The sequence below is a fragment of the Phocoena sinus genome, chromosome 6, assembly GCF_008692025.1.
Source record: "Phocoena sinus isolate mPhoSin1 chromosome 6, mPhoSin1.pri, whole genome shotgun sequence".
In the NCBI taxonomy this organism is placed as follows: Eukaryota; Metazoa; Chordata; class Mammalia; order Artiodactyla; family Phocoenidae; genus Phocoena; species Phocoena sinus.
Window position 1 is genome coordinate 65,528,147 of NC_045768.1, and position 15,535 is coordinate 65,543,681.

General features: G+C 39.3%; 2 protein-coding genes across 2 annotated transcripts in view; one reads left to right on the forward strand and one right to left on the reverse strand.

Moving 5' to 3' along the window:
* Positions 1-15,535, forward strand: part of CCDC171 (coiled-coil domain containing 171) — a 362,781-nt gene that overhangs the window by 118,130 nt on the left and 229,116 nt on the right. Inside the window, exon 11 of the mRNA XM_032636251.1 lies at positions 2,458-2,560. Coding sequence (XP_032492142.1) covers positions 2,458-2,560 — 103 coding nt within the window. The remainder of the gene's footprint in view (positions 1-2,457; positions 2,561-15,535) is intronic.
* Positions 967-1,774, reverse strand: LOC116756058 (RNA-binding protein 7-like). The gene is given in 2 exon segments (XM_032636252.1): positions 967-1,488; positions 1,490-1,774. Coding segments are annotated over 2 exon segments (795 nt in total). The 5' UTR covers positions 1,763-1,774.

The following is a 15,535-nucleotide window of genomic DNA, read 5'->3' on the forward strand; positions in this document are numbered from 1 at the left end:
ACGAAAACAAAAAGCAACCTGTACAGTCTCCATAATAAAATATGTCCTTGTACACTTGTCCTGGGCACTTTGAAAATGTCATAATTTTAGAAATTTGAGTGATAGAGGCAGCACTTAAAGGTTTCGTGAACCTTTTTTTCCCAAAAAAGAATACTTTCGATAAAACACTTTACCATTTTATCTGACTATGCATTTACATTTTTGTTCTTCCAGAAAAAGATTTACATTAACAGTGTATTTCTACTGTAAAAAAATACATTTAGAGATATTTAACTTTCTGAGTGACTTCAGTCATACATCGAACATGATTTAATGAGCAAATTCTAAAATTTTATAATGAAATAGCAAGTGTAGATGTATACCTGTATGCTCACTTATGATAAAACTCAAAATCATGTCACAGAATTTACACTTAAGTTCTCTAAGAAGTTAAATAATATGATTTATCCCCAAACTTGACCAAAAGGTTTTCTCAAATGTTAGTAAAATGCATCACTGAATTTACATTTTCTCATTTATTAACAAAATACTGAGTCATTTCAGGCTGTCAACTTGAATGTTTTCCATTATATACACCAAAAATCTGATTCCCTAACAAGAAACTTCTTGCAATACAAAAAGATAACAGATAATTAAAATATTTGCTTCATAATACAACTTATCAGTATAATACATCCATTCCTCAACTGTCTAAAATGGTTAGGAATTTTAGCACTTTCTTTTGCATAAAACCCTTTCCTTTTCTTAAAACCCTGAGGTGAAAGGTTATTAATGTAATAAAACTAGAACGACAATTCTTCTCATTTCTGTATTAGACTGCAGTTAGGTTTAAAAAATTTTATAAAGAAATGTGGCAACTTGTAAAGCTGCTCTATAGAGTTTTTTTAAGAAAACATTCCCAGAAACAACTTAACAAAAAGGGCCTATAAAGACCCTATGAAAACATCCTTTTAACACTTGTTAGTGTCAAGATGAGCGCCATTTTCCATCTCTACCACTGTCTCTTCTGTTATAGTCATGGCTCCAGCCATCGTGATTTCTCTCTTCATAGAAGAAATCATCTCTGTTTCCTCTGCAATGATGGTTGGACCCATGATCAGTGTAAAGCTGTTCATGGCAATAATGTCTATCCACTATGTAGGGATGAGAATTCTCTCTGACTTTTCGCCATGATAATGGTGTATCTTGGCGCCACTGGGAGGTTGAAGACTGGTTAAAAGTATGATTATGTGACTGAACTGATGGGGAAAATCCTGATTGATCCAGATGTGGAGAACCAAATTTCCCTCCATATGACATCTGTCTCAAAATACTGTTCATCACTGCTTGTCTCTGAAAATTTTCTGAAGAAGAAAAAGACCTTTGAATTATTGGTGCTGATGGAGTCATGTTATCCACTGTCCTTTCATACCTGCTAGGAGATGTGGAAGTAGGGCTTGAACTTCCAACATGATGCTGGGGATATGACAAACTGACCTCCTGTGAGGCAAGGCTGGCTACTTCCTGATCTAAACTGAAGTTTGATGGGCCTTCCAAAAAGTTTGATTCCGTTAAGCAGATTTATGGCATAAGGAACAGATACTTCATGTTTGAAATTCACAAATGCAAACTGCTTTGGTTTACCATCCTTATCTTTTGGAATTTTCACTTTTATTACTGGCCCAGCCTGGTAGAAAAGCTGGAAAAGCAGCTCCTCTGTCACTTTCGTTTCAAGGTTGCCCACAAAGAGAGTACCATCCGCTTTGGCTGCCACCACCTCCATCTCAGCATCGCCCCCTCCCGAAAAAGTGGGGTCAGTCTTGACTCCTCATTTTATCTGAGCACTTCTCCAATCTCATCTAATCCAGTCCAATCCAATCCAATCCAGTCAATGTCATCTAACCCAGCGCAGCGCTACCAAGGTTGGCCATTCCACCTTCTAAGTATACACCCCCCCAACATCCTTCAGTGCATACACCCCGCACCCCTTTTGCTCTGCTAAGACCCTAATCTAAGCTGCCATCACCTCTTGGGTAAACTGCTGCAGTTCCTTCTAACTGCTCATACTGCATTCACTTTTGAACACCATCTGGCAATTTGCTACATGACTGCAAGCGTGATCTTTTAAAGTTTTCCTTAATTTCTCTGTGTCTCTGTTCCCTTATCTGTAAAATTAGGATAATGATAGCCCTTCCCTCATAGATTCGTTGTGAGGATAAAAAGAATTATTATGTTAAAATACTGAGAATAGTGCCAGGCACTAAGACCTCAGTAAACTGTTATTGAGACCTTACACAGTGTTGCATTAAGCCAAGTAAAAGGTATGATTATGACAGAAAGAAGTTTATTAATAATAGATTTGAATGGAGTAATTATTAGCTTGTTTATACTTAATTGTGCTATATGTGTTTACATAAAAAATCTGCAACTCTTATAATGCGTGACCTTATTATGTGTAATTTTTTTCTTAATTAAAAGGCTAAGAAGCACCAGGCTTTTCTGGTAGAGACATGTGAAAATAACGTGAAAGAGTTGGAATCAATCTTGGACAGCTTTTCTGTGTCTGGCCAGTGGACATCAGGTTAGTTGAAGGTATGAAATGACAGATGCATCTGTCAATGTTCCAAAGTCACTGCATTTTGGGAATTCTGCAGATGCCTCTTATAGTCCCTCATCTCAACATGTTTTGATTTGATGACATGATAAGAGCAGTTCTCACAGCAGTCAGTTGGCCTAGCTGGCTAAGAAAGGGTGACGGACTGTGGACCTGCTGTTGTCCTCCCAAAACTTGATTTACAAGTGTTGGTGTCTGTATGATTGGACAGACAAGGGCTCACTTGCTGTGTTCTGAATCCAACTGAGAAAAAAGTCCTTACAGTATACCTGCAAGGGGAACAGATGTTTCCAACAAACTGAGCCAAATTCTGAGCAACCTTCAGCAACTTAAAGGTCATGCATTCAAAAGGTTATGTAGGACACAGGCTGTAACTCAGTGCATATTCTACACTATTGCTTTCTAGGCTGGTTTTCTCCTTGATTTCCTACTACCGTATACATACTCTCCAGATAAAAGTGCTTAGGTAAAATGTTTTGGTTTTAGTATTAGCCCACTTAATATGATAAATAACTGTAAAGATTGTATATTGGTTAGGCATATTTTGGGAACTAGGAAAAGCATTAGTTGGCTAATGAGTTCCGTCCATTCCATGATTTCTACTTCCTTAATTTTTTTGTGTGTATGCCATTATGTGTGCTATAGTAGCTTTGACTTAAATACTTTCACTTTTCTACCTGTTTTCTTTTGCCATACTGTCAACCTCAAATTATTTAGTTGCTTTCTAACTCAGTTATATTTTTCAAAAAAGCATATAAAATTAAATTCCTTACACCTTAAAATAGCTTAAAGACTCTGTTTTTCTAGAGGAATCAAACAGATATTTGGCAAATGAGTTCTTTAGGAAACACTTAAGTTCAGGAAAGTTTGTTGTCCTCAAAAAAGCAGAAAGATATGAACAAGGCCTATTTTCACATTATGGATCTGCAGATTTCTGTTGGTGAACCATTAGAAATTTAGTGTGATTTGCTATTATCTATTTTTAACTTTGTTTTTATTTAAACTTTTTGTAAAAGCATTAGTGTTTCATGGTTTGTTACTGTGGAAAAATCAAGGTGTATACAAGTGACATAAAAACATAGATATCCACTTTTTAATTGTATTTGCTAAATAAAGCTTTGGAGTATAAAATTTTCTTTTGCAGTGGTACTGTTTTATTATTGAGATGTATCATTGTTTAATGGTTTTAGGATCTTTAAAAGTTGTTAAATTATTATCATAGCATATCTTAATGCTTCAATATTCAGAGCTGAATTAGAAAAGCTAAGAATAATGAGGTCATGTCTCCTTTGAGGTTTAAAATTAGTTGATAATAAAGCAACTCATTAGTTATTACTAAACCTATAGAAAAAGAATTATCTGCAGTGGAAGTGCAGAGTCTTAACCATTGGACTGCCAGAGAAGTCCTAGTAACAATCCTTTTTGAATGTCCTAGTTTCCCATATATATGTGCACATCCTATATATTACAGAGAAAGTGTTCCTGGAAAAGGGACTGTGTGCTGAATTTGTGATTTTTGTACTGTTATAGTGGTCTTTGTTTCCATATTGTGCTGGTTATTCACTTTTTTTTTTGCGGTACGCGGGCCTCTCACTGCTGCGGCCTCTCCCGCTGTGGAGCACAGGCTCTGGACGCGCAGGCCCAGCGGCCATGGCTGACGGGCCCAGCCGCTTCGCGGCATGTGGGATCCTCCCAGACTGGGGCATGAACCCGCGTCCGCTGCATTGGCAGGCAGACGCCCAACCACTGCGCCACCAGGGAAGCCCGGTTATTCACTTTTTACTTGCCCTAGAATCATTCTCCTATGGTCTCTGTTTTGCCTTGTAGAGGCTGACCTCTGTGGACTGCATGATCTGGGCTCCTTTGCCCTCTGGCTTTGGGGTTGGATTTGGACAGTGGGTGCACCAGCAGGAGATTAAGAGGGTGGAGGAAGAAAGGAAAGCAGAGAAAGTCAGGGTGTTTATTTCCCCTGCTCCCTCTGCTCCAGTGCATTCCTGGCAGTGGTTTCCTTTTTGGCAGCTACAGCTTCTGTCAAGTTACGTCCTCTTCCCGTAGCTGTGGCTTGTGTTGGACTATGGTAACAACGTTCCTTCCAGTTGACCCCCCTAAGCCATGGTACTGGTTTTCCAGTCTTGCTGGTTCTTGGTGCCTCATCATATCTTTTTGGTTCTCTTAACCTGTTCACATTTCTGTAAATATCTTCATTAAATTTTCTTCCAGTGAATTCTTCTGAGTATGCCATTTCTTCCTGCTGATACCCTGACTCAGTCACATACCTGCTTCAGACTTGATTTTATTTTTGCTCTTGGCTTCCGTGAAATAGCCCTGTATAACTATAATGGACTCCCTTTCTGATCATACCACCTCAGGTTGGGTTTTTGTTACTTAACAAAGAGGGATGTAGTTAATAAAGCTTATTGCTCAACATTTTATGGAAGTGCCTGAACAATTGAGATTGCCTTACTGCATCAGACCTGGCTTCAGCTACACAGAGATGACCAAATCATTTGTTCCTCTGAAATGAAGTAATTAAAAAATTTATCTTAGGATAATTCAAGGGTGTGTGTGTGTGTGTGTGTGTGTGTGTGAGATTATTTATATAAACATGTATATATCGCATAGTATATATGTCTTTAAGAAAAAATCTATTTCAAATAGAAATATTCTTACTATGTGATGGTAGCACAGCTTTAGAATTTGTTACACAATTAATTTTGTTATCTTGGAAAGGATTTTCCAGAGAGATCCTCTGTTTTGTAGTTATGGCAAGTAGGCCATAGTACCTTACCCCCTTTTATTACTTCTTCATACCTTTCAGTTCAATATATACTCTACCTACTGCCCCCCGCCCTCCATTTCAGGAAAAATAATCCATGGTAGAAATTTAGAGGGATGGTTACAAATTTTTCTTTTTTTTTTTTTGACTTGCTCTTTAAGATGGTAGGAATGAAAGCTAATTTTCTGAATGAATTTTAGTCCAGAGTTGACAGCAGTTGCCAGGTGTTCTATTTCCTGTCTTCAGATTTTGTGGTCTTCTACATGAAGAAATCTTTCTGAAGCAAGAGTAACTCATCAGTTTGTCTTCAGGTAGCAGATAAGGCGAAGTTTCAGTTAGTCTAAGACATTCAGGAATTTATTTACTTAGAGGATTTAACTTGATCTTTACACCAGAAATCAGTGTGACAGTTTACACCTTGTTTCCTAGTGCCTCCAACACCTCCCTCTCTTCTGCTTCTACCTTGTTCCCCTTCTGTCTCTTTCTCTAAAGCCATCAGAATGAGCATTTGAAAACCTAAATTAGAGCATGTCATTCCTTTGCTGTAAAGCTCGCTGGGCTCTGCGCTTTGCTAATACTAGAAACTGAAGTGCGGGCAATGGCTTGCAAGACCCTACATGGTCTACCTCTATTTTTATCACTTCTTTGTCCTCACCTCCTACTACTCTCCCCATCCCTCTCCCTGTTTGGGCCACTCTGTCCTCTGGCTGTTTCTTGACCATACCAAGCAAGCTCCTGCCTTGGGGGCCTTTGTGTTGGCCATTGCCTTTACCTGAAAAGTTCCTCACCTAGATATATCAGCATAGCTCTCTTTCTTATCTTCCTTGAATCTATGCTCAAATCTCACCTTCTCCGTGAAGCTTACCCACTACCCAGTCCCATGCTGCTTGCCTCCCTACCTCTCTCCCTTTTCTGCTCTACATTTTATCCCATGGCACTTATTGGTGTCCAACATTTCTAACAGACTATGTGGTGCATTTATTATTATATCAGCGTTGTCAGGGTTCTCCAGAGAAACAGAACCAATAAGATATATATAGATACACACAAGAGGAGATACATTATAGGAGTTGTTGCACATGGTTATGGAGGCTAAGAAATCTCATGATCTGTCCTCGGCAAGCTGAAGAACCAGGAAAGCCAGTGATATAATTCAGTCTGAGTCCAAAAGCCCAAGAAACTGGGGGCCACTGGCATAAGTTCTAGAATCTAAAGGCTCAAGAACCAGGAGCAGGATGTCTTAGGGCTGGAGAAGATGAAAATCCCAGCTTAAAAAAAGAGTATTTTCCCTTCTGCCTTTTTGTTCTATTGGGGTGGGAGGAGGAGGGGATAGGAGTAGGGGGTGGATAAGGGAGGCCAATGGATTGGATATTGCCCTCCCACATTGGTGAGGGCAGATCTTCTTTACTTAGTCTACTGATTCAAATGCTAATCTGTTCCAGAAACACTCTCACAGACACACCCAGAAATAATGTTTTACTAGCTATCTGGGCATATCTTTAGCCCAGTCAAGTTGGCACATAAAATTAACCATCACAATATCCAAGCTCCATGAGGGCAAGGATCTTTGTATCTTTTATTTACTGAAGGATTTTAAGCAGGTAGAATAGTACTTGGCACAAAGGAGGCACTTGAATATTTATTGAATATGAATGAATAAAAAAGCATGAATGAATTGATAGGTTGAAGTTCTATTTTAAATTATAGTTTTTGAGACTATAAAGGTAGTCATGGAATCTCTTTCAAAATTTTAGCAGCCCTTTGGGTAGTAATCCATAAGGAGTCACCAGGAAGATTGACTTTCCATCTTCATTGGAAAAGATGTAGAGTCTTTCATGGGTTATAGAAATGTCACCTTGATTGCCTACTATCATTAGACAAGGTAGCCTCAATTTACTCAACTAGGGACATTTATTTCCTATTTCTGCATTCTACTTTCCACTAAAATTGGCACACTACAGCTGCTCATATTTCTTTTGATAGAAATTCTTAGAGTGTGTATGGGGAGAAATCCTTCCCCACTTTGAACCCATGTAGTCTTTCTGCCTCAAGTGTTTCTTCTACTATAGTTTTACCTCTGCCTGAGGATGTTAGCAAACATATAGAATGTGATTTTTCCTTCATTACCTTCATGAAAGAAAGTTTTTCTTCTGACTCAATCTTGGATCCTCCTTAGGGTGCTTGACTTTTGTGTTGACTGAGACAGAGCCCCTCCAACCCTCTTCAACCTTTCCTTCCTTGAGGAAATCATTTGTAATACTCCAGATGTATTCTTTTTCTTTCTACTGGAGAGGCTGAAGGACCCTAGGAAATAATAGCAACAGCATTTGATGCCTTTAGGTATGTGCATATCACCCAGGAATTGGGCAGTTTCAGGGACTGTTCTTAGGAAAATCGGGACAACAAATGGTACTTTTCCTCTCCTCTCTCCTCTTTCTATCCTTAGTAAAGGATTATTGCCTAGATCTAGCATCTTATTGAGAATTTTAATTGTCCTTGTGAACCCTGTGGCTGGTACCTTTTAATTAGAAGTTCATGGTTTACAGAGAAGTTGAGGATGCCTGCAGCACACAGGTCTCCTTTGGTGTCACTTGCCAGTTTCTTCTCTCTTGCTTCCCTCACCTCCCAATTCACTGAGGTTTACAAACCAAACGTGTCCTAATTCATCGTGCTCATAGCTTTGGTTTGTGAAATCCAAAGAAGTGACTGCACTAAGAGGGCTCAGTATTTCTAATGAGATTATTAACTAATCACACAATTAAGGTGGCTGAGAAATCAGGAGTCAGGAGAGGCAGTCTGACTCTGAAGGCCTGAGAAACAGGAGACCCTGGTGTAAGTTCCAGTCTGAGGCTGAGTCCAAAGGCAGGAGAAGACTGATGTCCCAATTGAAGATAGTCAGGCAGAGAGAAAGAATCCTTTCTTACTTAGCCTTTTGTTCTATTTGGGCCTTCAGTGGGTTAGATGAGGCCTACCCATGTTGGGGAGGGCAGTCTGCTTTACTCAGTCTACTGATTCACATGTCAGCCTCATCCAGAAATATCCTCATAGACACACCCAGAAATAATGTTTAACTGAATATCTGGGCCCCTAGCCCAGGTAAGTTTACACATAAAATTAACCACCCCTTTTACTCCTTCCTGCAAACCCCTCATAACCACCATTCTACTTTCTGTTTCTATGAATTTGACTACTTTAGGTACCTCATATAATGGAATCATATATTATCTTTTTGTGATTGGCTTATTTTGCTTAGTATAATGTTCTCAAGTTTAATCCATGACATGACATAGGACAGGAATTCCTTCCTTTTTAAGGCAAATAATACTCCATTGTATGTATTTATCACATTTTGTTTATTCATTCATCTGCTGATGGACCTTTGGGTTGCTTCCACCTCTTGGCTATAGTGAATAGTGCTTCTGTCAACGTGGATATACAAATATCTCTTCTAGACCCTGCTTTCAGTTCTTTTGGATTTACACCCAGAAGTGGGATTGTTCCATCAACTTTTATCACAGAACTTGAGTGTACTCAAGTGGGAGTCCTGTGGGATGTCCTGCATTCTAGATATACTCTTTGTTACCACCAATTTTCCCTTGGTAAGCAAGACCAATTGTCTTGGTATAGAAGAACCTCCTTTGCTCTTTGGTTTCCTGGCATGAAGAGCTCAGAAATGACCAGGTGACAGTGTCAGCTTCCATTTTTAATGGAACCATTGCTGTGTCCCATGGTGGAAGCATTTCTTCCTTGGGAATTAAGACTTAGACCAATAGAGCCCACAGTTCCTGGGATGGGAAGCAGACATTTCACTGGTGGATCATTAGGTGTAATACGAGCCACTCCCATTTCCAACATTTGATTCCTGGACCTGTGATTCCTGGCTATGGGAGAAACATACCATATATCGATTGCTGACTCAGAGCACAAACTGTATCTTGGAGGATATTATCCTTGTCCCACAAAATGTTGCCATCCAGCCAGTGCTATGAATCTTCAAAAGGCCATTATACTATTCTGTATGCCAGCTACTTCAGAGTGTTGGGAGACATAGTAAGACCAGTGATATGAAAATGAGCCAATTTCCATACTTCATTTGCTATGAAATGAGTTCCTTGGTCAGAAGCAATGCTACGTGGAATACATAATGGTGAATAAGACATTTTGTAAATTCATGGTTGACAATTTCAGCAGAAATATTATGGTCAGGGAAGGAAAATGTCTTTCTAGGGTGTCTACCTTAGTAAGAATGAGCATTGATTATTCCATGATGGAAATGACTTAGTATAATCGACTTGCCACAAAGTGACTGGCAGTGCCACTAGAGAGTGGTGTCATATCATGGATTCAGTGTTTGTCTTTGCTATTGGTGGATTTGGCACTTAACAGGAGTTGTAATCCTATCAGCCTTGGCGAATGGAAGTCCATGTTGCTGAGCCCATGCATCACCTCTATTCTTGTTGCCATGACTCCTGTGTTGTAGGGGCAACAAAGATGAGCAAGGACAAAGGTGGCTGGGAAAATATGCTAGCTGACGTCCACAGAATACTTCATCTTGTCCTCCTGATTGTTAAGATCCTCCTCTACTTAAGTTGATCTGGGCACAGTGACCATCTGGAGAGGTCTGTCCACACACTCTTGCCCAGACCACCTTGTTACCAGTTTTCCAATAATGTTCTTTTCGAGTGCCTGACCATTAGCCGAACTGTTAGCTACTACCTCCAAATTAGTGTATATTTGTACCTTTGGTCATCTCTCATTCCAGACAAAATGATAGTTGGGTCCATTACTGTATACTGGGAGGATTTTTGCTTCACCACTGTCCTTCAAGGCCACCCTTGAGCAAGGCTGTCATGCCACAACTGTCAACTTTTGAGTAGTAGCAGCACATCATACAGAAACATCTATATAACAAGCCCATTCCGCCCCCTCCCACCCATTAGTCAACTGGTTTTAGGGAACTTTTCCATGGGTCCAGGGTGTAGGTTAAGAGGGAAGAAGCAATGTAACAAGAATAGGGCCCATGGGAATCTGGATTACTTATTCATGCAACTTACTTTTACCTTCAGGACTTGTTTGAATCCAGTTTTGTATATACCACTTTCACTTGATGATAGAGTGATACCGTGCATGCCCAAGTTCATGGGCTAGTGGATCAGACATTTTGTGATGGGCAACACAGGTCACGTGCCAAATTGGTGGGCATGAATGCAGTATCTGCTAAGGACTAGTAGCCAGTTGAAAGCTGATTTTCAAGAGAATAGTTATCTGTAGAGGATGGCTTCCTTTGTTCCAAAATCCTGAAAGTTTACACTAGCATTCACCTGTAAGGATCTGCCAAACTTGGCCTGCTTAAACTCAAGCAGTCAGAATGATATCATCAACTTGGTAGAGAACTAAGTGGAATACGGGATGTCTTCCAGAATGAAGAGTTGATCAGAATTTCTACAGACTGGATTATGCTAGAGTTGATGTAGCTCTGAGGTAGGGCCATGAAGGTAGATTGCTGGGCCTGCAAGCAGAAACTAACTGTTTTGGTGATTTTTACTAAAAGGATAGAAGAAATAGCTTCCTTCCAATTGCCAGGAAATGTATCGATTTGCTCCAACAATGAAACTACATCTTTAACTGCAGCTGCAGTTGGAGTCACATGTGATCATGCTTACAGTAATTCACTATCATTCCTTAAGACCCATCTGTATGCTGCACTAGCCGGACAGATGAGTTAAATGCTGATGTGGTTGGAATCTCCACCCCTTTATACTCTTTAACAGAGGAGCTAATCTCTTCAGTCTCTCCAGGAATGTGGCATTGTTTTTGATTTACTATTTTGGTAGGTAAAAGTTTTGGTGACTTCCAATTGCTTTTTTTCTGTTTTGTTTTCCTCTGTAAATCCCTCACTCCATGGGTCAGGTAACTGCTATGGGCATTGTGCCAGTTTCTGCATTTGTCTTTTATAACAATGCATTCCAAACTGGGGGAATAACTATGTGGGTTCAGGTACCTACTGGGCCCAGTGGAGATAGATTTTAGCCAAAACTGACCTCTGTAAGCTCCTACCTAACTAGTGAACCACAATAGCATATTAGGTCTCCAGAAATTAGCGTCAGTTCCGATCCAGCGTCCAGTTATCCATGGTATATGTGAGTAACTCCCCTTCCTCAGTACGTGGTCACCCAGGTAAATGGTTGCATGTTTCTTTGAGGAAGGCTAGGAGAAAGATTTACATACAGTATAAGCTTTTGGCAGTATGTTAGGATTCCTAAAGAGGATCCATCCTCTTTATTCTGGGGACACTGGGTCTGTGAACTAGCTCAAGACTGAGAATTGGTTGAGGGCCAAGACTGTCTTTTGTGTTGATTTAACTCCTAGTTCTGGTAATTAGACCCAGAGCTTTTCTGCTTATACAGATCGGGTAACATTCAAGTAGAGTGCCTATTTTAGTCCTAGGAACACCATGATCAGTTAGCCAAAACCAGCGGTCTCTGTGGGTAAAACCATTTTGTTTATTGCTTTGAATCCACTGCCCACTATGGTAACCATGTACATTTTGTCTCTGAAAATTAAGTGCTACCACTTGGCCTGTCACTTGAGATTCCAGCATCCCCACTGAATTCAGGGAACCCAGCTTTGTGGCACCATTTCCCACTGTTATCCATGGCTTTCCAGCTACCTGGCCTAGATGCTTACTACCAAGCCATACAGAGCTCATCAACGATTCTGAGGCTCCCCCCAACCAATACGTTTCTCAAACCCTGGTAAAGGAAAGGTTTTTTGGACTCTTCCTGGGGACAGAGTAGGTGGGTGAGCAGGATTTACATGGTAAATACTGTCCATATGTTAGAGAAGTTATGAGTCATTTTCCTTAAAAACTCTAGAATGGGTACCAGTGTTTGCAAGATAATGAAGATGTTTGTTTATGATCTCAGTGAATAAGACAAGTTAATATATGGAATGTAGTCTGAATTTCAAAAGTATAACTGCCAACAAAATGTTTATATTCAGTGCTTTTAGAATGAAAAAAGAATTTTCTTAGTCATCAATGTATTAAATATTTAGATTTTCTCAGGTGAAAAACCCATTTGAATGTCATTTTCTGGTTTTATTACATGATTAAAAATCAGCATTAAACAACAGGGTTTTTCTTTCCTTTTTTTCCTATTTGTTCTGAGGATGAACGTGACTACTCATGTTCTACAACAGAGATCTTTTTTTTAAAAAAAGCTCAGTCTTTTGTTTTATAGTCTCTGTCTATTATTTCTTAATAATTGAGATCTTGCAGGATACTGAAGTAGATAAGAGAATGGTTGACAAGGTGGAGGAAATAGACATACCTCATTCATTACAACCTACTGTTTCTCCTGTGGAACTGTGGGGTTACTGAGGTGATAACACCATCTTGAAAAACAGTGGTTTATTTGAGTCATTTAAAAGTATTTAGTTTTTCAGATTGTCCAAAAGGGAACATTTGTTTATTTATTTATTTTATTTTAATTTTTTTGCGGTACGCGGGCCTCTCACTGCTGTGGCCTCACCCGTTGCAGAGCACAGGCTCTGGAAGCGCAGGCTCAGCGGCCATGGCTCATGGGCCCAGCCGCTCCACGGCATGCGGGATCTTCCTGGACCGGGGCACAAACCTGTGTCCCCTGCATCGGCAGACTCTCAACCACTGCGCCACCAGGGAAGCCCCCAAAAGGGAACATTTAAATAGAAGGTTTGGGACCTGTTCCTCTTCCTCACTCCCTCCTATGGGCTACTAATTCAAAGAAAAGATTTGCCAAGGTATATCTTGTCGAAACATACTTAAAAGTGAGAAAGAGACTGAGATAGGCAGCAGTGATGTGAAAGTATAGGCTGGCACCCATGTATAGAGACACACGTGTATAGGGACAGGGACAGAGAAACTCAGAAGATTTTTGAGTTGGCGTAATTGAAGTATAAATGACACATCCTGACACATTGTGTTCTTCATTTGGACTTTAACCTTTGAAAAGCTATTTATGACTACTGTTAAAATTTTATTTTATTTTATTTTTTTAATCTTTACTGTGAGGTTTTAGACCATCCACTGATAGGATAGCTTTAATAGTTTATTGTTTTGTGGGCAATAGTACAGTGATTAGGATATTATTAGGTTAAATAAAATTTTAGTCAGTAAGCTCCTGGGTCCTGAGCGACTCTTTCTTTTTATTTGTAAATATTTTCTTCATGTTAAGGGACCAGTAAGTATTTCTTTTTATAATGAATGTGGGTGGGACATAACGCATACTTTGTACTTCAGCTGAACTTTCTTGTAAAAGCATTTTCAGGCAAAGAAACTTTTTTATGTAGAATATAAGATGTGCATGAGTCAGTAAGGAGAGGGCATTTTGTCTCCTTATTCCTCAACTCCCATATTATGATGATTTTATTCTTCTGGATTTCTAAGAGCAAGTTTTCTCCCTTATTGTATAAGCTAAGATTTCCTGGGTGTCCTCGAATGATTTATTCATGACCTACTTGTGTAGTAGCAGAAGAAAAGAATTATGCATTACACTTTTTTTTATCTTGTGCAAGAGAGCAATATTTTAAAAATATATTTGGTAAGACCTTTAATAAAAATTTTTTTTTTTTTTTTTTTTAATAAAAATTTTAATGAGTTCTCTCTCCAACTCACAGTCATTACAAAGAGTGTTGTCTTCTTCATTTTCACGGCTGAGAGCACTGGCTTTCCCACCCCCCCAACCCCAACTGGGATATATGTTGTTTCCATATTACTTTGGGGTTTTTTTTTGTTTGTTTTTTTGCAGTATGCAGGCCTCTTACTGTTGTGGCTTCTCCCGTTGTGGAGCGCAGGCTCCGGACACGCAGGCTCAGTGGCCATGGCTCATGGGCCTAGCCGCTCCGCAGCATGTGGGATCTTCCCGGACCGGGGCACGAACCTGCGTCCCCTGCGTCGGCAGGTGGGCTCTCAACCACTGAGCCACCAGGGAAGCCCTACTTTTGGTTTTTAAGTTAATTATTATTCTTCTGTTTAAGAAAATCTAAGGTGTATCCATATTTAAGATAGTGTTTAAATTATACTTTGGTGAATGTAGTAAGTTTATTAATAACATTTTGTCCAAAATTAAAATAATAATTATCACTAATACTCTGATATGAATAAAGTTGTTCTGTTATTAACCAAACATTGTTTTCCCCTTTATTCATTCTTTCTTTCCTGTATTACTGCCTTTGTCCCTCCTCTCCCCAAAGTTCCAGCAACTGAGTACTTGAAGAATGGATGAATGATCTTATGTAATTATTTGTTTACAATCTTACCTCCTCTTTTTAGACTGTAAATTCTATGAGAATAGAGACTACACCATTCTTATCTACCTCCATGTGCCTAATGCCTAGGATTAATACATAGTAGGAATGCATTAAATGCATTAAATTAGTTGAATGGATGAATCAATGAATAATAAAAAAGGGATTGTGAATGCTTCTTATCGATATTAATATTTAGATTGTAAAATATGATAGGGAGAAAATTTAGGAAAATAAAAGTAATTTTAGTAAGTATGTTTTAAAATTTGCTATTTAATTTTTAACAGTTAATGAGTAGTACAATAAGCAATCAGTTCAAAGTGGTTTTTGAAACTAAACTTTTGATTATTTTGGATTACTATTTTAAACTACATTTGAGGGACTTCCCTGGTGGTCCAGTGGTAAAGAATCCACTTTACAGTGCAGGGGACCAGGGTTTGATCCCTGGTCAGGCAACTAAGATCCCACATGCTGAGGGGCAGCTAAGCCCGTGTGCACAACTACTGAGCTCGCACGCCTCAACTAGAGCCCTAATGCTGCAAACTAAGAGCCCACGTGCCCTGGAGCCTGTGCGCCACAACTAGAGAAGAGAAAACCCACACGCCACAACTAGAGAGAAGCCCATGCACCACCATGAAGAGCCTGCGTTCCTTAACAGATATCCTGCATGCTGCAACTAAGACCCGATGCAGCCAAAAATGAATTAAATAAATAAATAATAAATCTTTAAAAAAATTTTTAAAAATAAGCTACATTTGACCATGTGATCTTGATTAGCTCAACTAACTTATGGCCTCCCTAAAGTAAAATGGTTTGAGGGCATAATATGGAAATACTCATATTTTTACAATGAGTATCAGTTTTAAGGGTTTTAATTGAAA